Raw genomic sequence first — 25,403 nt, 5'->3', positions numbered from 1 at the left:
ACTGCTAGAAAAAATCCCGTGTCTTTCATATTTGGAAGAATTTTATTCTCGAAATCTTGGTTGATTTGTTAATTTTTCGAGTTCGCTCATTCATCAACTTGAATAAATGTAGCAATGGTTATAAAATCATTGAAATTGATTTCAAATTGATGAAAACGTGTACTTACTCCAATGTAAAAAATTACAAAGTTCAAAAAAAAAATGAAAAATCGTTCTTGTGTGAGGGGGGGGGGGATAAAAGTATGTTGGAAGGCAGTGATTTTTTTTTTGAAAGGTAGTGGTTTTCGGTTAAAAAATTCCGGTAGACACCCTGAATTAAAATATAGTAGAAAATGAACGTACTTCTACGTACGAGTACAATGTCTCATATAATGTATTTTAACAAATGGGGTTTGCGTGAATGGTTTCAGGCACATTTTGACACATAAAAGATGATATTTTGGATCGATTTTCATCATACAGGTGAATATAAGCGTGCACATGAAATGTTTTTGAATTAATGACGATAATTTGGTTGTTGATTTCTGAATCGTGTTTTTTTTTCCAAACGCTACTCCAGCGTGGTTTGTTCGAAACAGACAGTGTATTTAAAATGACTTTTCAATACGAGTTCGAATTGAATTTTACAAAGAATAGAAACACTTAGGTCTTCAATGGTTGAAATATTAATAACAAAAACTATTCGAAATAAGCCGCATCTAAAAATAATATTCGAACGATGATTATAACCGTAAGAAAGCGAGACTGAAAGAAGCGCAAACGCTCGAAATCTACCATCACGTTCGTAGACGTACATGATGCTTCAATTTATTAACAAAAAAAAAAAACAATTCACGAAACAATATTAATAAAACGTCCTTAGACTCAATTATACTTCCGTTTCTTGAAACAATAAGCGTAGAGTAAACGAAAACGCACACGGTAGCGTATTTCATTGAAGATGACGACGCTTCATTCAGAAAAACTCGACCGGGCCGAGCCGGTCGGTCGCGGTCTTCACCTCTGTTTTTTTCTTCTTCTTTTCGCATTTAATTCACAAAATTCACTCGACCACGAAACAATTAAATCGCAATACGAGAAAAACGTTCGCGTCACTTCCTGAGTTCCTGCGAGAATATATTTTACCTATAAAAATACACCTCAGTGGCGAGAAAATGATGTAAAAAGAATTGTTTTTCGTTTCGTTTTTTTGTGGGATTACAGCAAATAACTTACCTGTAAGTATATGGCGATTTAAAAACGAACGAAAGACGGTTAAAGGAAATTCAAACGTCGCCAAATGCTTATACATTTAAGGCTGTTTGTGAAATTTTTGGGACGGATATCCGGTTGAGCCGTGTGTCCGGTCATTTGTGAAAAGGAGTGACACGCCTTGAAAAGGATAAGATGGCGAAATACGAAACGGATATCTCGTTATTTTTTCTCCCTTGGATGCCTGTGCTGTAGGTATAGAGATACGAGTGTAAAACGGTTGTAAATCCCTCAAGGACGTTTGACATTGAACGATTCAGATTCGGATGTGGAAGATGAGTCGAGCGGATTATACAACCTGTTCGAAGAACATTTTCGCACAGGGTTGAATTGGTATACCTCGAAATGTATGACTTTGAGAAGAAGGGGAGGATTTTGAATTCAAATCAAAATATCGTAACGAGCTTATTCGGAATAAAATTAGGTAGATGAACTCGAATTACCTATTTTTGAAATTACATATTATTTTTCTACCTTTCATTTTAAAAACGCATGTACAGCTCGGTGCATTGGTTATGAATCTAACGATAGAAAATGTTCACCAAAAAATTGTTTCGTAACAATTCTTCTAAAATTAAATTTTTATGAAAATTCATTCGCCTCCGAAGCCTCCAAATCTGCAGCTCGCAAAAACAGAAGTTTTAACGTTTATTGGAAACCGGTTACGAAATGTTTCCTCGCTCGATTCGTTTTGATCGTTTTAATTTAACGACCAAAAATAGGAAGTTCTGCGAGCAAATTTATTCCGGAAACGAATTAATTTTTCAACTGGCAAAAAACACTGTTCGGTGCGACCGGAAAATGCAAATCGATGTTCGACTGAAGGAATCTGAACGTGAATTTCGCCACGACGACGATGACAACGACGACGACGTTGATGCGAATTAAATTGCGATTGAAAAATTTGATCCATGAGAACTCAGAACGAGCGGGGGATGGTTAGCAAATATAAAATTCGTTCAAATTTCATTTAGATGATGAGAAAAATTTTACTGTCACCGATGGGTACATTTTTCAAGCTATACTCGAAGTACGCCACAATTACCTTTGGTTACTTTTTAATAAGCATTTGTTTGCGTGGTAATACTTGAAAATCACTTAGGTCTTCCTTTTTGTAAAAAGGAAATGTCATCGTGATTGTCATATTTCATGTACGACGACGGTTGAAATATTTTTTTTTTCTTTTCCTTCTTTCGAGAAACCGACTACTCGTAACTTCCTTTTTTTCCTCATCGTCTCTTCAATTAAAGTATGAACACGCGTACATCACACTTACACGCACACACGCTCTCTCGTTCGTATAAACATTAAATCGGCCTCTTTTCAATTTCCGTTTCCACTTTTTGCGGCGCGTTTCCGGTCTGATGGTAAACCGCCACAATGCCAAAGCCACATGTCGATAAATGTGCTAATGAAAACCGACCATTTTGCCATATTTCCGCCAATATCCAAAAATAACAGTATACCGATAACCGCCGCCTACAGCTCGAAATACAAGACCGTATTTTCAATCTCGACTCTCCCCCTGTCCCTCTTCGGATTATCTGTTTACTTTCCACAGTAGGTATGTAAAGACCATTTCTCCGAGAGCGTTAATTTGTTTGGACGGAGTAAATGCAGCCGATGAAGCCGTTGAGGCGTTAGCCCCGATACCTTTTAATATGTAATTGTACGTATAAGGTACAAATATAAGCCATTTGCAAACTTCTACCAAGAACCGTATAGAATTTCCTTTGACTGAGATTCATGCAAGTTTTCGCTGTAGAATCAAAAGTATGCCAATGGAAACTTTACATCGAAACTAGGTATACTGTTTCCACAAATTAGAGTTGAAAGGGAAGGGTGGAAAGAAAGATTGTGGTCAGTTTACCAGGGAATCACTTCAATACTGCAAATTGATTCCGTAAAAGTTAGATTTTTGAAAAGAACATCTTGGCAACTTGAGTTCATTTTTCAGTTTTCTGGAAAAGTACATAGTTAGGCCTTACTATTGTCACATTTGTAATCAAAAATGGCTCGAATCCTCCCTTTTCCGCATTTGCAATTAAGATTCAACCGAGTCAGATTTTTTTCCCTTAATTTTTCTCTCCAAATTATTCCACCGACATAAAATTTTTAAAATTTAAATGCGTCGAAAAAGTGCTATTCCTTCAAATGAGATCATTTCAACGGTGTCAATAGTTCAAATTTTGAGGAAAAAATGAATGATCTGCAATTTTTTCTGGATTTTTGGTATGACAAAAATAGAAATATTATAATAGATATCATCAAATAATTTTGTGCTGACGTATACTGCTGAGAGACAGAAAAATATTTTCTCTTGAACAAATTTTTCAAAAAATTTATGATCAACTGTCAGGTAGGTCTAGGTACTTTAATTTTCCCCTTCAGTAGATCAGAGGGCAAATAATATATTTTTTTTCAATTCATTAAAAATATGTTCAATTTCGAGCTCATTTCAACACTTTGTTGGCCAAGTATCAAAATGAAAGAAAATTTCATCGAGTGTAAAACGTTTGATTATTGGCGAATTTACCACAAAACGGACACAGCTAACTCGTACAACTGGTTCTTCAACTACTATAATCAGCATAACGCAACGTAAGAAGAAGTTAGATTGAATTTTGTGCCATTTAATGGAAGCACTTTACTTCAGGACAAGGTTTAAAGGAGATACCCATTTTCAAACTTGATTCGTGCTCACGAAAAAAAAAATCAGTAAATAAATTTTAAAAATGTGAAAAATTCTTCACTTTGTACCATAAACGTCACGAGCAGCGCGACGTACGTATATCTTTTGTAAAACAGTCTTCCAGAAATTCATTGGCGCGTTTACCTACGCGAAAATTATCATCATTATGGAAATGATCAATTTAGATACAACTCCTCTGCATATGTCAACACATGCTTCGAATGGGTATTACACGAGAGGAGATACCGAACCGTGGAACTGTATGCGATGAAATCTTCGTCATTTTACTCCCTCGTGATATGATTCGGTTATACAGTATTACGTATTACAATGCGATATTATAGTTGTACAAAAGTGCAAAAACCCGAGGTACTGATAAATTTAATTGGAAGTTTACAGCGTGTAGGTTTGATTGAAATACCCTTAGCGCTTCATTATCTTGGAAAATCATCTTTTTACTTGACATTTCTTTTGACGAAAAATCAGCTCTCGCGTTCGTTTATATTTTCGCCCATTGAAAGCAACCTCCAGACGACAGATATTAATTCGTCGTCGTCGTCGACGGCGAAAAGTTGGAAAAATCATCAAGCTCACTCCGAGTAGGTAGCACAGATACATCGCAATAGGTACTACACAATGAAGCTTTACCGCAAAAGATGGCGAAAAATTATCGAAAACTCGAAATTTTACCGTATCTTGCCAACAAACGTCGCCTGCGCCAGCATCCCGAATCAGATATCGTATCTAAAAATTTAATTTTTCTCGTCGTCGTCGTAGTTGTCGAATAATTCAAATGTACACAAATGTCGACGATGCGATGTTGCGAATCTATACAAAAGCTTGCAACAATCGTATATTTTCAAAAAAGAAATCTTATATCTTGGAAAAAAATTTCGAGCATTTTTCAAGGTGACATTTTTAGACGAGTAGCTTCATAATGCATTTCAAAAGATTGAAATTTACCAAGATTAAATTCTTGAATTTGAAATACGAATATTTCAGTAATTTCGATCAATTTCTTACCCTCCCCTTACCCTCTTCTTTGATCTTATTTTGGTTGCTCTTGTGAGTCTGTAATTCTAACTAAAATTGAGACATACGTATTTTCAGATTCGCAACAAGGGTCAGATTGAGCTGAGATTTGGCTTATTAAAAGAGCTCATCACTCACTTCTTAGAACCAAACTTTTGAGCTACAAAAGTTAGAATTTTTCCATTTTTGATGAATTTTTGGAGAGTTAATTTCAAAATGAAATTTGATTATCGGTTCATGTGTAGGTATACTACCGACTAAAGTCAACCTACTGAATCGATTTTGACCACATTCGAAGCAATCTGGAGCCTCCAGTAAACATTCGCTTTTCTCCAGAAATGAGAAAACTCAAATCATTTCAGCAGTTTGTTGTGATTGTTATTTGAAGATGGTGGATTCTTAGCAAATTTTGTTTTTGAATGAAAAAAAATGGGGAAAACTTCACTAGTTTTTCATTTTAGTTGGGAATTCTCGTTCTTCTGTCTCATTTTTTCAAAATTCCACTTCGGATGATGTGTGGATAAATCATAAAATTTTTCACGTGGCTTTCATTTCTTTCAGATCAATAATTATCCATAAGTAAGTAAGTAAGTACGTACGTCAATAAGTACAATATATGTAGTTACATACTTATGCAGATTGACTTGAACGTTGACTTATCAGAACAGAGGCAGGAGGCATTTTAACCCCTCCTCTTCCTCAGATACCAAAATTTAAATTGAGTAAAAAAAATGTACAAACAGAAAATATAGGATTTCAGTTGAGTAATCCTTTTTCTCCACCCCTTCCTCCTGCTAAAAATTCATATCCATTTACCAACTTTTTTTTTACTTTGATAAGTAAATACATAGTTAAAAAATTGAAAATTCGGTAAAATTGTTCTGCAACCATGTCCAAAATACTTGAAACGCAATTATTTATGTATGTAGATTCCATTGAACAATAGTAACAGCTCGATTATTTTTTTTTCCAAAAAATTTCAATTATTTCGCAGCCACTGGCAGCATTTTGAAATATTTATTTTTCCATTTTACACGTAGTCGTATTCGCGTTCCAAGATTCAGGACACTGCTTTCTTTGCAGCATAGACAGACGTACGTACTTAATCGCCTCGAGTAACGCATTCGAAAAACCCTTTTATTTCCGCATGCGAGGAAAAGAAAAGAACAGAGAGGAAATTTCGAATCTCATAATACGACGTATATAGAATTTGAATTCCATCGTGGTCGAGTAAAAGCAACGCAGCTCAGCTCGCATTTCGTCCTCCTCATATAAATATATGGCATTTTCACGTAAACGTGAAACGCTGCTTTGTGCAGGAAAGATGAACCGTAAGGAGCAGAAGCAGGCGAGGAAAAGGAAAACTACGAGTTTAGCGTATTTCACCACCCTGATGCTTGTCCTTTAATGTGGGTCAATCTATCCGAAACACGCGTTTTTCGCTCTGAAAGAAGGTTAATCTTTCATTCAATTTTAAAAACGTTAAAATATAAAACGACGCGCGATTGGTGTTTTTGCGGCTGCCGCAGGGTCAGGTACTATTTTTCTGTACTAAATGTAATGAGAAAAATTTCAGCAACGTGTATTCTGCTCGAGCGTAATTACGAGTACATATACGAGTATAAGAAAAATACGATACGAAAGTTGATGAAAAAGGCAAAAGCGGACGTAAAATATGATTCATGAGATGGCGTGGCGCGATACACGATGGTAATACGACTAGAAAATTTTTTTTGATTTCGAATGATACCGTATAACTATGATAAATTAGCGGAGACTAAATTGACCTTGAATTTTACGGCCAGCCAAACTACCATGTCGAGGTTTTTATCGTTTCCTGTCAAACTCGCCAACGAACGTGTTCTTTGATCGATGATTTTTGTGCAGAGTATAACGTACGATTTGCGTAGATTTCTAGATTATTTTTCGTTTCTGTAATATTCTAGTTGGTTACGATGCCACGTGATTTTTAGCTAGAATCCGTAGAGATGCTGAAATTTGGGTACCTGGTACCAACGTTTGTTCGTGATGGCAATTTCTCAGTATTGTATTGGGTTGTTGAGAAAGTTTTGCTAAAAAAATCTACTAGGATGGCCTTTTCATTGAAAAATGTCAATTTTATTGACCCGGTTAAAGGGCAGCGATGCGAATGGTGATTTTCCATCGATACGAAGAGACTAAAAATTTATTCATAATTAGGAATTTTCCACCAGTTTTTATTAATGTTACTACATTATTAAACTCACAGAAAAAAATCGTACAAGTTTGACAATTTTCCAGCCCCACGACGTGGACGTGCGACTAGGAGTTGGAATCTGCTGCCATTCGGGGGCCGGCCAGGAAGGCAAGGGGATTAAACAACACCCACCCACAATGGCACATTCCCCCCAAGTAATCTCGGCTGAAATCACTAGCAAGAAGCATGTAACCGGCACCTGAGTTCCCTCCCACAGGGGCTTCATTGAGCCTTTGACGCATCAATTCTCAGCTCACTTTTTTTTGTGGAGTATTGTTGCAAAATGTTGCATGCAAATGTCCAAAAATTTATGCATTTAACATGAAGTCGAAAACCCTCGAAGATTTCTATGATTGGAAAAAATATGGAGCATGTCCATTGTTTGTCTTCCACAACCCCCCCCCCCCACCAATCAATGAAAACAATTCTGAAGATGAATGCAGCCAAAGAGTGAACTTGAATGGCTAATCTGAGTTTTAAGATGCAAAATTTTATGTATTAAATCCTTCTGGTGTGATTTTTTTTTGAAACCGGGAGAATCTAAAAATCTGCTGAAGGTTTTTGTATGGCTCAAAACTGTGATAAGTCAATTTAAGAAATGGAAAATGCAGAAATTTCAGCTCTCTTTGTACTTTATTTTGATCAAATTTCAACTTTCTGATGGAAAATGAACCGAATTTAATTTTTTTTAAATTGATCAAAAATTGACAAAATGAAATTCAGCTTTTAAAATTTCGGGTTGTTGTTCATTTTTGAAAGATGTTTTAATTTTTTTATCCAATTCAAAAATTATTGTGATAGGTAGTTGAAATGTATTTTTTGTAAGAGTCGTTGATGAAAAAAAATCATTTTAAAATGAATAGCAACGTCAGTTTTTGATTTCATTTTTGGATTTCATTTTTTTTTCGATTGCATGCTCAGAATTTTCAATTTTATTTCAATTTTTCGGTTTCATTTTCAGTTTTAGTAGAAAAATGTTTGAGAAAGTTTTTATGAATTAATTTTTTTTGGTAGGTATAATCTTTTAAGTGGGAAAGGGTTAATTTCACTTCATCTTGTAAAATCAGATGTTGAATTATTGTGTGATTGCGCTGTGATCAGCAAATTGATTTGAAAACTGTTCGTAGTTATTCGATTCAATGGAAATAACTTTCAATTTACTAACTATCGAATAGATATTCAGCTTTCCTAAAATCAATACTCAAACGTCTTACTAGTTAGTACTTCATTAAAATAAAATGTAGGTATTTCAAAGGTTTCATAAGTATTGGGTAGGACTTTCGGACTGGATGAAATAACCGTTTTTCACTACTAATAAACCAAACGATACTTATCGAGTAGCACGCTTCGTACAATTTATGCAATAATTTTGGAAACGACGAATTGAAAAATATGAAATATCCGATCAACAGGAAAGGTGGCAGAATCTGCTGTATCTGGGCTTGGAAAAACGTATGTTACGTGCTTGAAGTTGTGCACGACAGATTTTCGAATGAACGATAAGTACGTATTTGAGCCGATTTCTAATCGAACCACGTACCTACGTAAGCAATTGACAGAATAAACGGAAGGAATATTCGATCGTTGGTAAATGGTAACAGTGTAAGGCCCTCGAGTAGGCATGCTTTTATTGGGCCGCGGCGCCGTCAGCATCTGTATATTTGAATTTTGTACCCGTTTTCACGTGGTTGGTTCGGCGCACCCTTTACAAAAAGCTATCATTGACGTCATAGTTCGTGGGTTTCCGCCTTGTATTGTTGGGACCGATTTGAGTATTTGAATGAATACATGGCTCGTGTTTAGGAACGCGTCTTTATTTGCGAAGTTTTTATCCTTGAAAATTATACAACTTTTGCGATTGGTAAATAGAAATGTGTTCCGCGAAAAAAATCGCATACAGGGCAAAGGCTGTGGGTTTGAGTTAGCATATGTCGAGGCGTTTACTATTTTGGGAAACAGAATAGACATTTCGAAGGGACGGATTTACCGACGAAATGTAAATTATCATCGTGAGAGGAAATGTTAATCAATGATAACAACCAGCTATACGACTGCACGTAAGTAAGACGTAAGACGTAAAGAAGGATTACGAACGAGATGTTGTACATATTATCTTGGTTTGGTGGAATTTCCGCCCGAGTGAAGGAACTCGTCCGGCATGGCATATCCTTAAGGAAGTTATACGCGTTTAAAATAAGCTCGATAGTCTCTATTTACGACCAATTCGAGGATGAGGAAGAAGAGGCGACGGAAAAGATGAAAAAACATACGTCGTGTTGAGACGTTTGTGCGCGGGAAATTCCATTTAAACGATGACGATGATCTAGGTATAAATACGAACACATATAATATGTATATGAACTCGAGTTGACCTAAATTCGAACTCGATTAAAAAGCAGTGTGCGGATAGAGTTTTCCGCGCGCGATTTTTCTTCTAATTATACGTGAAACGTTTTTAAAGCTTTTACCCTGCTCGCTCTGGTTCTTCCCACAGCAGCGTTCAAATGTCGAGCATCTTTTTTATATTTATGTACTGAATTACTCGTATTTTCGCTTGATTTTCATTTACGTGAATATTTTTTGTTTTGCGTTTTCGCAGATGGTTTCAACGAATTTCATCGCGCGTATCCGGAATGGTGCGAATCGTGTAGCGAATTATTGGAGAGCCCCGGAGCCGGAGCGGATTTAGCTACGAGCGATCCAAATGTGACTGTGCCATTGATGGGTTTGCAATCGTTGCGAATTAGCAGTTCGGCGGTTACGTTTGCGAGGCAGAAAACACCAGCGTTACCTTCAAGTAGTACAGAAGATAGTAGTTCCGATTCCGAGCATTTGGATACAGCAGCGTCTTTGGGTTTCGACGACGATAGAGATTTCCCCATCGAGATCGTACCGTATTTGTATTTAGGGAATGCGGCCAATTCCGAGGATTTAGAGGCTTTGAGCCGACACGGAATCAAAGTAAGTTGTTCACCATGTAATAAGTACATGGAAAATTTTAATCAGTAGCGGCTCCTTAAATTTTGAAATTGGATTAAAATTGAGAAAAGTTTGTCGGCCAATTCATTCGAATTTCAACGAGACAAATTACCCTGACGAGATGCAGAAAAAAGCTTAACTTTGGGATTAAACAATCGTGAACATTTTTTCAAATTCAGCGAGAAATTTTAATCCACTTCGACAGGTCGAAAGGGTTTCTTTCATTCATCGGGGTTGCGAACTTCAAAAATGCTTATTTTGGAGCCAAGGTAAAATTCATCTTCATTTTTAAGTTTCAGCAAAAATTTAGTCATTTCAATATTTCACAAGAATATTTTGTAGCCCAGGTTGTGGAAATTCACAAATAAATGTTCTATTTTCGAAAGTAAAAATTTCAAAAATCATCAACATTTTCAAGCTCAGTGCAAAATTTTAATTAATTTCGATTGGTCACGAGCATAATTTCTCTCCAGATCGCGAAAATTCACAAAAAAAAAATCATTACGGATCAGGGTAAAAAGCATCGATATTTCTGCCATCGCCTAAATTTTTTAATACATTTCAATAGACCACTCTAGCATAGTTTTTGTCCATATCGCAGAAATTCACGAAAAAAGTTACAATTTTGGGTCCAACGTGAAAATTTAAGTTCAGTGCTAAATTTTAATCCATTTCAATACGTGATGCGTTACAAGCATAGTTTTTTTGCCCAGATCCAATATAGAGTGTCTCATCAAGTCATCAATGTCATCAACACGCTATTCTTTTAGACTTTAGTTCTCGCAAAAGTCATAAAAAAGTGATCCTTTTGACCAAAAATGAATTAAATATTCTTAAAATTGATGCAAAAATGTCTTAAGGATTTGTTGAAATGTCATAAAAATTGTTTGAATGGACTGAAAATTGACGAAACAGTGTGAAAATTGAGCAAAATATCTGGAAAATTACGTAAAAATTGATCAAAAATGTATTGAAATAAAATAAAATCGTGAAAAAAAATCGCAAAAAGAATTATATAGGTAAATCGTAAAATTTTCATGGAAATTATTTGAAACTTATCAAAAATTGATAGAATTTCAACGTGTCATTCATTAACTGTGGATGAAAAATTCATGATGTGATGAAATTTTTTCCATAAAAATCACCCATTAAAGTTGAATTTTGACCCTACTTAATTTTTAAAAAAGATCTTCCAAAAGTGGAAATTCAGTCATTCAAAAATCATTAAAAGGTCATCCTTTTACATTTTTAAAAAAATTTTTATTTAGTGAGCAGATACCTTGAGATTACTGAAATTCGCGAAAAAAATGTAGCCTATTAAAGTTTCTGTCCTACAATTTCAGTAAAAAAAAAGAGGTTTATTTTTTGTACAATTCCCAGCGAGCAACTAATGTTTTAAATACTGAAAACTTGATTTGAAAAAAAAATTGAAAAAAGTGAAACTAAAACCATACTGCATTAGAAATTCTTGGTTCGGTTATAGGCAGTAGGTATAATTTTTCAGTTCCCGATCTTTTTTTTTCACTCCCTACGTATGTAAATTTATTAAATCATAAATATTCTCATCCCTTTCTCCTCTCTTTTACACATCCTTCATCCCGGTTAAAATGAAACAAGGATAAGGTTATGCATTTTTTCATTTTTGTTTTCGTTTCAAAACATACGGGCGCGTTATTGTACGTGAAAAATAGTTATGAACAAAATTAATCTACGTTAAATTCTCCATACAAAAAGGGTTCTATTCATAATTTATGTAGGTCATGTACTTTTGAAAATGTGCGCTTGCGCGCGCCTTCGGGTCAAACTATATGCAATGGTGAACCACGTTTATTCAAGCTTTTCAGCGAACCTTTCAAAAAAATGGTAGAAAATGTTCGTAAATTGAGTTTTTTTTTCCTTTTCTGGTTTTTGTTTCGCTTCAAATGAGTACAAAATTAAAAATATTCGAAATGGACAGTCGTGCTCGAGGACATGAAATAGGAAGGTCTTTGAGTTTTCTAAAAGATACGAGTTACAAGAAAATTATTATTGTTTAAGTTATGGTCGAATTATAAAGAGCTTTTTTCATAGAAATTGAAAAAGATCGAATGAGCTTCTCTTCTAGGCACTCAGTCAAAATGCTGAATAAGTCGGTGATTTTGGTGAAATATTAGCTGCTATTTTTACCTAATACTTTTACTTACTTACTTACTTGCTTACTTACTTACTTACCTAGGTACCTCATATGACAATTTATTTAAAAATGATTATTTTGTTTCTATTGTTCACAGTACATTCTAAATGTAACTCCAGATTTACCGAATAAATTCGAAAAAACTAGTAGTATGAAATACATGCAAATTCCAATAGCGGATCACTGGAGTCAAAATCTAGCGAGTTTCTTCCCTAAGGCCATACAATTTATAGGTAAATATACGTGCAATATTCTAATTTTACGAAATGTTTACACAAAATTTACCGCATGTACCTCGACCTTACTGATTCAAAAAGAGTAGATTTTTTCCTTTCAAAGACGAAATCCAATCGAGAGGATGATTATAAGCGCTGGCATCTTGAATGTGATATAATTGACACACCCAGCTTGGAGTCTGTAAAATAAATCTGAATCTGAACAGTTTATCAATCGAAATAAACACCTGGTGAGGGGGAGGGGTAGAAAACACTACCAAAAGTAACATTTATTCATGCATTTATTACGAGATGTGTACAATCTTCAGGAAAATGTTTCCCTCTCGATCTGACTGTCATTCGAATGGTGAAAAAAAACTCGAACCTCTACTACATTCCCTGGCACGTAATAGCGCCCTTAAGTAATGAACAATTTACTCGAAAAGCTGGCAGTTTTGGTAAAATACACGTACCTTTGGTACGGGATTTGTCTAAATCTCGTTAATAATTTAAAGGCTGAAACGACGAAATGTTATACGAGAAAAAAAGGTACTGGATTTTTCTAACTCGTACCTAGAATATGTGTTATTCGCATAAAAGGAAAACGTTAGGTTCAGTTCGGTGGTTGCTGGAAAGACTATCAACAAGTGCTTCGTTCCATGTAAAAGTTTATCAATGGGGAAAGCGATGTAGCTGTTATAGAGAGAGAATCGATGGCGAAAAGTTGCGGGTGGGTTTTCGCATTTCGCCTTTCGGACCGATTTTATGGCGTTTTTGCGAATCAGTGTCGCCAACATTCGTATATGTATAGGTCTATGGTATATTACGTATTACAACAAATGAGATGTTTCTTTTTCTTTTTCATTGAATAAACTGCCAGGCTAAATATCGAATGAATTATGTTGGCTCTAATTTTTCACGGTGGACGTATAAATCAATGCTGTTTTGGCGACGTTAATATGGCGTGGGTGTGTGAGTGAATTATGTGTGGAATTTTTTCATGTACCTTTTTTTTTTCTTTTTATGAATTATTTGTCGGGTCCGTTTCATAGTTAGTGTTGTAGATTATGGAGAATTATATGTGCGTTAGTTGATTCGAGTGTAGGTCTTTCAACAGATTATCGATAATATTAGTCGGATTAATGGTGTTTCAATCATATTTAATGTGTTCTACCATACGTTGAATGATAACGATTTGACAGTTGTGTTAGGTATTTTTTGAACGAAATTTTCCGTGGGTTTTATGTTATTTCGAGGTGAGATTTTTCGAACTGCGATGTGAGGATTTTATTCGATTCAATGAGTTTTTGAAATACAGTCGAATAATGGCTTCAAACTCGAGTAGAATAAAATAATTAATGTTTTGAAATTCAAATCACGATTATGTATTGAGAGGTGTTGACAGGCTCTGAAGTGCTGAAAAGTCCTGTATTTTGCTTTTGAAATTTTGCTTTCGTTTTTCAATTTTTTAGTATTCAAGTACATAGGTATCTACTTTGAAAATGAAAAAGGTATGTGAATTTGAGCATTTGTGTGAAAACAGAAAGAATAAACTCGAGAGATTTTCGACGAAGTGCATTCAAAATACCTGAAAAAATTTCGAAAATTTTGAATATCCTAATTGAATATTTTTGAAAACTGTTTTCTGTAGAAAGGAAATCTCGAATTGAAAAAAAGATCAATACGATTGATTTCGAGAGTTCGTTTGCCAATTAAAAATTCTTGTAAAATGGCGAAAAGTTGTAAAAGAAATTATATTGAGATTATCAAAAAATTCCTACTTGAAAAGATCCAAGAATGAAAAAGTGCTCGAAGAATCAAGAGTGAGAATTTTTTGAGAAATTTTTGACAGCTTCCTAGAGAAGAAGGAGGAGAGGTGAGGGTCATTGAGGCATGCACCGAGGTGGGTCGATTTTCAATTTTTTTAAAAACTGGACGAACATGCATTGTCAAAATTGTTCAAAAACACATTCAACAAAAACTCAAAATCGAAAAAATATCACAATATCCTTTCAACTTTTGAAGTTTGAAGAAAAAAAAACGTATGGAAATGATGTTTTTTATGCATCATGTAAGAAAAGAGAAAACTTGAAGTTGAATCGAAAAAAAAAATTGTTGAAACATTAGGTAACATAAATTTTTTTTATGTTGATATTCTATTTTCAAAATTTCAAAACTTTGAGCTGATATCAGTGGAGAGCTCTAGAGAGAGTTAAAATTTATTGATTTGAAAATCTAATTTTTTCAAATCTCAGTGTTTTTGCCAAACGCCTTCGAATTTCGTAAACAATTCAGAATCGACCTCCTTAGATGTCATCTCCCTTTATATGTATTACTGTGTCCGAATGGAGAATTCTTGTAGAATTTTGCTTCTGATCCCAATAAAATGTTACGCTAAATAGGTAACACAATTCTGTCATCGTTTTTTTCCATGTTATTTTTTATATTTTAAATGATGATGTCAAATTTGATTATTTCGAGTGAACCAGATGGAATAAAAAGGGATTTTCTTCAAAAGATCAGTACCTATTTGTCTAGAAGGGAATGTAAAAGAATCATTAAATTTTTAATATTTTCAAACATAAACAAAAACATAACAAAATGCTTATAAAAATATTTCGTGAAATTTTTTAAAAATCGTATTTGAAAAAAATGACAAAATAATCCAATACCTAGCTCGAAAATTGAAAAAAAAAATTCTCACGATAATTTCAACTCATCGAAGCACGTTTCACTCTTCACTATAGGGGAAAAAAAGAAAAATTCGGCGACAATTTAGACGTTATTCTACACCCTCATATCTTTTGCGGTTGGTATTGCGACGAATTTTGAAATAAGCAACGTACCAGATGGAGTTTTCATTGAGCTATACGAGCATTCGCGAAATAAGGAAGAACAATGGAGAAAATCGTACATTTTTGGCGTCGTCGTTATTTACAACACTGGCTCAATATTGCATTCTGGTGCGGTATAGTTTGAAAATTCCACGTGCCCGCGCTCAAAAAGCTCTGTTCGAGCTTGTTTCACGCGCTTTATGTAAAGGAATATATACATATAAAGCGACGACGAAGACGGGCTGAAAAGGAGTAGAATGAAGGAAAGTGGAAGGGTAGTGGGGAAAAAAAGTTGAAACGACTAAAATGTTGGTCGATATCGGCCTAATGACGGAGCACATCTACCCGAGTGAAGAGTTGACTGGTATATATAAAAGGCGACGCAAAACAAGCTGTAGAAGGGTACGGTATCCGCGAAAGGGATGAAAAATGCGCCGATGCGAATACCCCTAGAAGGGGTGAATTTCCACGGCTAGGCTGAGGCTGCTCGGCGTGAGCTGGAAAAGCGATGACTCATGCATAGGTAGCACGCGCGAATCGTAAGTAGAGAGACGCAGACTGTGTATAAAGGGCATGAATGACCTAGTTTTGGCGACACGGAAAGAGAAGAGCTTTTGCGCCGAGAGAAAAGAGCTTTTTCGAGGTCATGCGGTTGGTCAAGTTTCCGGGTCAGAGTTATAACCCCGTATATTATCACACCTCCCCTTTTCCAGCCCCCTTTTGCTTTGCAAAAAAATTTACTGCCGGTTGTAAAAATTTATTCGGTGTTGACGACAGTAAATTTACTCTTTCGAGAGAAAAAAATAAACTTTCGTTTTTTCCCCGAAGATTTCTGGAGAAAAAAATATGTAATGAACCTGAAATAGAAGGAAAGATTTTGAGAAATTGAGCCTAAATCGATCAAAAGAGCGATAAGAACGATTAATCTGAGTCAAGGTTCCGGTAAAATCGTGAGAAATATGATTTGAATCGCACAATTTTCGAATCATTTTTATTCAACTCGTGTTTCATTTTATTAGTAGGAAATTTTAATCAGAGTTGTTCTCACCCGTTGTTCAGATCCAATAGGAGAGACCTGATTGGATCTGAATATGAGCTGATCAGCTCCAATCATTTTCCCCTGATAATCAGCGCGATTTTGGCGAACTTTGCGAAAGTTGCTTTAAAATTTATTGAAATGTCACGAAAATAGTTAAAAATGACTAAAACTTGATTAAATGTCGCAGAAAAGCTCAAGATCTTGACTAATTACGAAAAATTACGAAAATTGATCAAATAAGTAGATATCATCAAAATTGAATGAAATTAAGAAAAAATATCACAGAAAAATTTTACAGTGCTTTGAAAATTTCACGTTCACGTTTAGTGAAAATTGTTTAAAACGACGTTTAAATTTGTTAAAATGGCGTAAAAACAAAATGATTGATAATTGATGAAATATCTCAAAATTGTAGAAAAATATCCGTCATCAATAAAATGAATCAAATATCATCAAAGTGGAATTACGTTTGGTAAAAATCACCTCAAGTGTTATGAAACCTGCAAAATGAGCACAAAAATGAATTGATTGAAAACTGCCAAAAAATTGATGAAATTTTAGTAAAATTCGGGTGAATTTGAGAGCGATTGCTTGAACGTCATTCAAAGTTGATAAAGTATCCAAAAATTCGAGTAAAATGTCGCGAAAATTAAAAGTATTGCTGTCGTCAAATGAAGAGAACGAGGAGTAAAAAAAAAGGCGCAGTGAACGTGATTTATGGCTCACCAAAAAAATGATCCAAACCACAGATCATGAAATACGCCTGAAGAAATGATTCGAATCACGAATCAAATCATGGCATTTTTTATTCGAATCGTCCCCAGTTCTGATCTGAAAAGAGAACCTCTTGAGGTGTCACTCTCCGATTTGAACGGGGCCGCGATTTTTGGAAAGAGCATAGTCTAAACCCCCTAAAACCAAATTTTCAGCTGCCCAAGTTCATTTTTCGATTTTTGGCGAATTTTTGAAAATTCAAAATTGACTGTTTTTGGCGATTTAAAAAAGTACGTACTTGATCAATAAAAAGGGTCAAAATAAGTCCCAAAACTAATATTAATTACCCAAATACAAATGCCACCATTTCCAGCCATTCTGGATCCTCCAGCGCGATTTTTCAATTTCTCCAGAATTTTTAATTTGCTCCAGAAGGCGTGAATATGAAGTTGGGCAGCTAAAAATCGAGTTGTATATTACACTCGATCTGTTCAACGAGTTTATCCACATTTGAGCCGATTTTGAGAGTGACACCTCAAAAGTGGTTTTTGGAGGTGTCACTCTCGCTCCAAAACTGCTGGAAATGGTAGAATTTGCGCTCCAGGAGTTAGTTATTGAAGAAATACAGCGATTCGTGCAAATTTCAAAAATTTCCTCACAAACGGTTATCTTTTGATTTTTTTGATTTTTTGATTTTGAAAAAAGCTGGTCAAAAAATCACTCTTGAGGTGTCACTCCCAAAATCGGCTCAAATGTAGATAAACTTGTTAAACAGGTCGAGTATAATACACAACTCAAATTTAGCTGCCCAACTGCATATTCACGCTTTTTGGAGCAAATTCAAAATTCTGGAGAAATTGAAAAATCGCGCTGGAGGCTCCAGAATGGCTGGAAATTGTGAAATTTGGATTTGGGGGGTTAGTTTTGGACAAAATACAGCGATTCGTGTGAATTTCAACTTTTGATTTTTTTGATTTTTTAATTTTGAAAAAAGCTGGTCAAAAACCCACTTTTGAGATGTCACTCTCAAAATCGGCTCAAATGTGGATAAACTCGTTAAACAGGAGAATTTTTTCAATTTCATGGGATTTTTTTTTTTTGTTGAAGAGTCTTTTTTTCAGAAGGCATGTAAGATTTCTATCTCAGAATTTTCTTTTTTAAGTACCTACCTTGACTACGTTCTCTGCTCACTTACGTATAACGTTAAATAACTACATACAATTATGTCGTTTATAATTATTAGTAATTTATTTCTGATTTCGATTATGACGATGTTTTAAATTTCTCTATTTTTTCCCTTATGTTACAGACGAAGGAAGATCGCAAAAAATCGGAGTCCTAGTGCACTGTCTAGCCGGAGTATCTCGTTCAGTGACCATAACTGTTGCGTATCTGATGTCACACATGTCTCTCAGTCTAAACGACGCGTTCAGTTTAGTACGATCGCGAAAATCGAACGTCGGTCCGAATTTTTATTTCATGGAACAACTCCACGCTTATGAACGCGAACTGACAAATTCATCGTCGTCCAAACGCAGCGGTCAATCTTCAATCGACAGCGGCGACGGAGGAGGCGACGAATCCGGCCTTTCTTCAGCATCCTCATCGGCTGATCGAAAATGCGACCAATGCGGTACACCGAGGACGAGCACAGCTTGCAGTAGGTGTCAAGTAGCTGCGCATTTTCTCAGTCCTTTGACAGTTTTTGGACAAAGTCCAGATAGTGGTATCGAATTCGACAGATGGACTCCGGGTACCGGTGAATGAGATTTAGCGCAGGGGATCGAACAGGCCCCTGCTACTCATACTCATTTCCCTTCCTTTAACTGAGATTAGCTCGTAATATTGTTTTCCTTTTACCAGTTTTGTCGAAAATTTTCGTTAAAAATCGAAGTATTCTAAATATTTGTACCAACCGGTGAAGGCAGAGGCGGCGTTCACGTTAAGAACACCTTTGTTGTCGAACAACGAGTATTTTACATTAGTTTTTTTGATCAGGAAGGTTTTTTTGTGTGTTTTCTCTCTTTTTTATTTTTGTTTGTTTTTTCTGAGTGCAGTTTTTCTTTATTTTTCTATGTTACGTATGTTTTCCGCGACTTTGATACGGATATTGGTATCTTTAAAAAAATACCATAACGTGGTTTTTATTTTTGTTTTTCAATATTGCAATATGTAATCTACCTATTATAATTATGAAATTTCTGACTCGACGTAGGATGATTTCTGATGAAAAATTTACGCTCTTCGGTTTGTTTCTTATTATACGAGTATTATACTCATAAGATGCGTATGTAGTCCGGTACCTAAAATTATATTCGCTTATTCAAACAAAACAAAAATGTTGAATTGACTTTAACCGAAATTTAATTAACATCGGTTTCCTATTATTAAACTATCGCGTTTGAAAAATTACAAACATTATAATTCAAAATACCAGTACGAGTATTTTTTCTGGTCTTTTGTAATGTAATATCTAATAAAAAAAGCATTATTAGAAAATAAAATACGAAACAAAAAATCGCGATTAATTAAAGCAACTGCGGCTAAGCAAATTTACACAGTGATGTTGATTTGTGACGATGAATTACAACAAAACGTAAGGAAAGACTTCATTTTGTGCACCAAGACTGAGATTTACAAATTTTATTTTAAAACCGAAAATATTTTTTGTATATAAAACTTGATATTATTTAAGGCCCAGTGTTACCTTTACATGCAACACGTAAAATCCGAATATAGCGTTAAAAATACATACGTATAAGATCTCGACAAGGCCATCAGTAGCAATAAAGATATGTATTTTCGATTTAGATATGTTCGCTTTTAGAGAAATTTCATGTCGCATTAAGTAAATTATTTATACGAGTCGATGAATTCGAGCAATTCATCTTATGTATTTTGTTTTGTTCCCTTATTATTTTTTGTTCATTGTGTGTGTGTTTTTTTGTTCTATTCATTTATTTATTAGATGTGTTTATTTTTGTTTGTTTGTTTTTTTTTTCGAAGAAAAAAATGCCATATAAGTATTCGTTATTTTGGATTAAGTTCCTTCACTGTTTTATTCCGTACTGAAAAATCGCAAAATTGGTATTCACATTCCTGTGCTTCTAATTTTTTCTCTTTTTTTTCATTTTTCCAAAGTTCCTCGGCATATTCATCAATTCTGTAAATGATTTTTCTTTCATGATTCTTACGCGTTACGTTTATATAATTAATTTCTTACTCTTTAAGTATTTTATTATTGCGTGCCGTAAAAATATTATGTTGTTACGAATAAAAAACAATGTTGTAATTTTGTGTATATGTTTTGTACTTTTGTTACATATCTTCCTTTTTTTCTTTCTTTTTTTTTTTTTAGTTACCAAATGAAACTTTACATTATTGAAATCTAATTTCTCGCGAAACATTCGGAGTTGATTGTAAACTAATTTTTATGTATGCTTTTTTTTCATTAAAAATTACTTGTTCGGAGAAGACGTCGAAATATTATATTCGTGTTTGCTTCTACATTACTGTGTAAAATTTTATCGCAAAAGTTTTTCTCCTTTCTCATATGAACTACCGTGTTTATTGTTTAATTCAAATTTCATTTTATTAGTGTATTTATGTTCTTTTTTTCTATTTTCTTAATACAATAATTTCTTGCCATTTAAACTGTGTTTTTATTGGAATATCATTGGTGGGAATCGACTTTTTATAGATTTGAATTTGAACCGAAATTCAAGTTCATACTGGGATGGTCTGGATTTTTTTCGTCTTACCTCACCTCCCCCAGTTGATTTTTATGGAAAAAGCTTCCTGTAGAATTGAGAGGTGTGAGACCCAAAAACACCCTAATTGGTAAATTCTGTTTGATGTTTCAGCACTATTTTTTTGAAGGAACTGAAAGAAAATTTTCAAATTATGTTGATTATTCTCTCATAAAATCTAACAAATTTAGGAGGGGAGAGAATGTGAAAATTCAAAACTACAAAATAGTTACTCTCCCTCTCCAAGAAATGAGAAAATGAATCATTAAAAATCTGAAACCGGTTTCCATACAGCTGTATTGGAGAAAAAAAATGTATTTTTTTCACACCATAAAAAAATTGCAGCTTTATCAGAAAAACAAGAACCACGAGCGCTTTTTATGCCCATTTCCTATGAAATCTTGATGTAATTTTGGACCATCATCGAAAGTCCAAACTTTGTTGGTTGTTGGAAAAAAGGGTCATTAAATCTACAATAATAACTACATACATTTTTTGTAATATCAAAAGCTAACTAAGAGATTTAAAATTAATTCATGGTTTTTACCATTTATAAGACATGATATCGTGGCTGTCAATGTGCCCGATTCAATTGAAGGCAAATTCTAAATTTTTAATATCCCAGAATTTCATCACCAAACAAAGTTGCAGAGCAAATGGTACAAGAGAAGAGACAATAAAAACCTATACCTACTTGTAGAGAAATATTACAAGCGTCAGTCAGTAGGGAAAAAAGTTACATTTTCCATAAAATTTATAATTCGTTTTATTTTTACAAGTTGTTCATCGATTTTCAAAATATAAAACTATTAAATAAAAAAAAGTTAACGATCATGTTTTGATTTAAAACGAAATCTCAACATTGATGAAAACATTTATTTCAAGACAAAAATAACGCAGTCACCAATCTTGCTTTAATCTTTTTCAATAATTTATCACGACGTTGATCATCTGCCTTTTTTAGTAACTTGACCCATTTTAAAATTTTCTTCGTCAGCATATGCCATTGCAGGGCGTCCAAATTGTTGGAAAGACATATACTTTTGGCCTCATTTTTCGAACGTTTTTTAGTTTCTATAGCTAAAAATTTCCTTAGTTGTTCGTGGGATTGAATTTTCAATATTTTACGCAATCTTGCATCTTTTTTAACATCTGAAACAATCAAAGTTGGTGATGAACTGCAATCGAAGTCGTCATTTATTAGTTGGTGTAATTCGAGGCAAAAAATCTCACGTTGTGATATATTTGGAACAGCAGCACGAGCTTCATTAATCGAAACGTCGAAGTCACTGTAAATAAAATAACAATATGAATAAAAATTCAAACGGGAAATATTACGAGTGAAACAAACTTACGTCAGCGATAACCATCGTTGTAAATTTGCAGGCATATTGTAATCGTTATATGGCCATTTTTTTTCATTTGCATCGAATGGTAACTGTTCTAGAACGGAATATAACTGCTCGTACGTCGAACAAATTTGTTTCAGTAAAAATTTCGAAACTGCCCTGTGAAAAAACCATTTGTTGGAATTTAAAATTATACAAATATACTATGTTAGAAAATCAATAATGCGTTTTTATTTACCAAATTCTACTTATCATACTCAGGGCGAACATAACTTCGACCCAATTATGTCCTGTATGAAGTCTGTGTTGTAACATGGTGGCTGAATAACGACAGCAATAATTCATACGATCTAATAATTTCGCATATGATAGCAGTCTAATGAGAAACCATTGATGGAATTGTCTAGATGGGACAAATGTATCAACTGAATTCAACTTGATCAAGGCGAAAGTAGATGGCAAATCCATTTGATATATTCTATTCACAGCTTTGTCAACCTAGAAAGCGTTAATAAAGTATTGTATGTACAACGCATTTTCATTTTCATACTAATTTCAGTAATACTACCTACTTTTTGAATAGTTCGAAATCCTTTGTCGCTTCTGTATTTATTCTTTCGCTGGCTGAGGAATTTGGATAAAGCTACGGTTTCAATATAAATTTGAGATCTATACTGGTTATTGGACGACTCCTTGACAATGGCTTTTCTGATTATTTTTGCTAATTGAAGATTATTAATAATTTTAATTTTACATGAATCGTGGTTAAATATAGCAAAGTGTAAAGTTCAACTTATACTGTACGTACTTATATGAGATGATACCATTTCAAAATTATTTCTAGGTGGTTTCAAATCGCAATTCCATGGATGTTGTACCAGTTCACCTTCCATTTCAATGGTTTCGTCGTTTTTATTATTTTTCAGAAATGACATTTTCGTGTCAGAATTTCATAATTTTGGTTAAATTTATTGCACTTTCTGAGTTCAACGATCATAGCTCATGAAATCAATTGTACAATACATTTTAGAACTCAAATTAACTATTCAAACTCTGAAAACTGAACTGAACCGCAAAAAAGCTGATTCTTTGATTCTTATCATGACAAAATCTAAAATTGATAATCGTGTAATGTAAACAAAAACAGCAGCTAATCAGCGCTCTCTGTGCAACGTGCATTTTTTTATGCAAAAAAAATTAATCAGATGAACAAAAATTTGAAATTTTTATTTTTCTAATCACTCTCAAATCTTTGAGTTTCTTATTATTATGATTATGAATATGAATGAATAATTATAATTAGGTTTTTCTATACGCACATTTCCAGTATTAAATACATCATTTTAAATTCAGTTTTTTATAGTCTAATTCTGTATACCTGTTCTTAAGTTAAAAATGGGTTAGGTACTTAGGTTCTACTTTCCAAATTCAAATTCAAATCAAGACAGACAAAAAAAAATAATACAAAATAGAATTCTAGAAAGGTTCAAACCTTTGAATTAAAGCTACATCGTCACACTTCACAGATAGCATTATACATCCAATATATCATCAACAGTATCCAATTCGTCATGAGACAAAAAATGAAAAATTTTTTCCGAATTTGAATCTGTTTCATAACTTTTTCTTTTCTTTCCAACTTGAAAGCCATCTCTTGAACAAATTAACTTTTCACTTTTCAATTCACTGAGCTCATCATGCCGTAGTTGTATCGAATTCCACGAACTTGAAAGGGACCTTCCATGATTTCCAACTTGAGAGTCGTCTTTCGAACAGGGTAACTTTGCAGACTTTAATTCGCTGAGCTTATCATCTTGAACTTGCATCAAATTCCACGAACTCTCGAGGGAACATTTCTCCACATTGGAATTACTTTCTAAACTATACGATTCATCAGTTCTATCAGGTTCTATGTATTTTTGCCATTTACTTGGTAACTCATTTTTTCGAAACTCTGAAATAAAATTAGTGAATGAACCATTTACCGATCACATAAGATTACACAGCTGATCAACAAGGAGTACCTGAATCACAGTTTCTATTTCTATCTGTATCTACATATTCTTCCAAAGAATGTTCTTCGTAAGTATTACTCGTTGCTGTTTCTGCAATAATAATTTTATATCAGAAAACGTTCGATTCAAAACAGCTTCGTACAAATTGTAATTCTGGTGTACTTACCCAGTTCGCAGTGGTCGTTAGATTCATTCGGGGTTTCTTTCGAATTTATTAAATTTTGGCTACGCTGTTCATTCAATTTCTGTACATGAATACGACAATCCTTCGCAGAACCTTGTCCAAAAACCTGTAAACATTTAGAAACGATTGAACGTTCACGAAACGAATCATATAGGTACCTAATTTTTATTCAATCATCATACTTAAACAATGGTACCTTGACAACTGATTGTTTCGCTCCACATACTTTACACTCCCATTTCTTGGCCTTTTTAACAATGTGAACCTAGAATACAGTACCTACAAATTACGATACATCATTTCGTAAAAAAATAATTTTCAACAAAAGAGTGATGATGGTGAGCTGAGTACATACTTGGAAAAGTTCGCACTGATGACATTTCAGAACATGAAATTCTTGTACCATTATTATGGATAATTGGATAAGGCACGAATCGAACAGTGATAAAATTTTAAAAACCTGACCCTGACTAGGGACTAGAATTAGAAAAATGTACACGATTGATCTCTGATCTAGGATTTCAACTGTTCCTTCCAGTATTATCATAATCTTAAAACCGCTATCATGATTAAATTCAATTTTAATCTAAATTATAGTTCAAAATTCAAATTTCAAAACACTCAACAAAATAGAAATACAAGCAATCATATGATTATGATTTTCCGCCTTCGTCGTCGTCCCGCTTTTTTTCATTTTTGATACTTTGATTTGACCTTGATGATGCTAAGTGCTAACCAATGAAAACAAACCATTTCATGGTTGAAATTTTTACAAAATCCAAATTTTCTTCTGGAGCTTGTTTTCAATTTTTTTCAATTTGAAGGAAAAGCATATTTTTGCACATGAAATTAAGTTTTTAAAGATGGATATTTTTTCCAATTAACTGAATTGAAAATTTAAATGGGAAAACTTGAGTTTTATCGACTTTCAAAATTCAAAT

General features: G+C 34.0%; 3 protein-coding genes across 3 annotated transcripts in view; 1 reads left to right on the top strand and 2 right to left on the bottom strand.

Annotated features, from left to right (window-relative positions):
• Mkp3 (Mitogen-activated protein kinase phosphatase 3) overlaps positions 1-20,819 on the top strand; it is a 66,769-nt gene extending 45,950 nt beyond the window's left edge. Inside the window, exons 2-4 of the mRNA XM_065358989.1 lie at positions 9,811-10,172; positions 12,461-12,596; positions 18,475-20,819. Coding sequence (XP_065215061.1) covers positions 9,811-10,172; positions 12,461-12,596; positions 18,475-18,932 — 956 coding nt within the window. The 3' untranslated portion in view covers positions 18,933-20,819. The remainder of the gene's footprint in view (positions 1-9,810; positions 10,173-12,460; positions 12,597-18,474) is intronic.
• Positions 20,820-21,655: 836 nt separating this feature from the next.
• LOC135841796 (uncharacterized) lies at positions 21,656-23,321 on the bottom strand. The gene is made up of 6 exons (XM_065358990.1): positions 23,072-23,321; positions 22,836-22,984; positions 22,502-22,761; positions 22,270-22,422; positions 22,148-22,203; positions 21,656-22,066 (listed from the first exon to the last, which is right to left on the bottom strand). The coding sequence occupies exons 1-6, from the start codon at positions 23,196-23,198 to the stop codon at positions 21,795-21,797; spliced, it is 1,017 nt and encodes a 338-aa protein (XP_065215062.1). The 5' UTR covers positions 23,199-23,321; the 3' UTR covers positions 21,656-21,794.
• Positions 23,322-23,469: 148 nt separating this feature from the next.
• LOC135841798 (MRN complex-interacting protein) lies at positions 23,470-25,173 on the bottom strand. Its single transcript, XM_065358991.1, has 5 exons — positions 24,818-25,173; positions 24,659-24,727; positions 24,445-24,568; positions 24,288-24,368; positions 23,470-24,217 (listed from the first exon to the last, which is right to left on the bottom strand). The coding sequence occupies exons 1-5, from the start codon at positions 25,007-25,009 to the stop codon at positions 23,796-23,798; spliced, it is 888 nt and encodes a 295-aa protein (XP_065215063.1). The 5' UTR covers positions 25,010-25,173; the 3' UTR covers positions 23,470-23,795.
• Between the last annotated feature and the right edge of the window lie 230 nt (positions 25,174-25,403).

Source organism: Planococcus citri, chromosome 3 (assembly GCF_950023065.1).
Source record: "Planococcus citri chromosome 3, ihPlaCitr1.1, whole genome shotgun sequence".
Lineage (NCBI taxonomy): Eukaryota > Metazoa > Arthropoda > Insecta > Hemiptera > Pseudococcidae > Planococcus > Planococcus citri.
The sequence above is the reverse complement of the archived record's forward strand: the minus strand, read 5'-3'. Positions and strand labels throughout refer to the sequence as shown.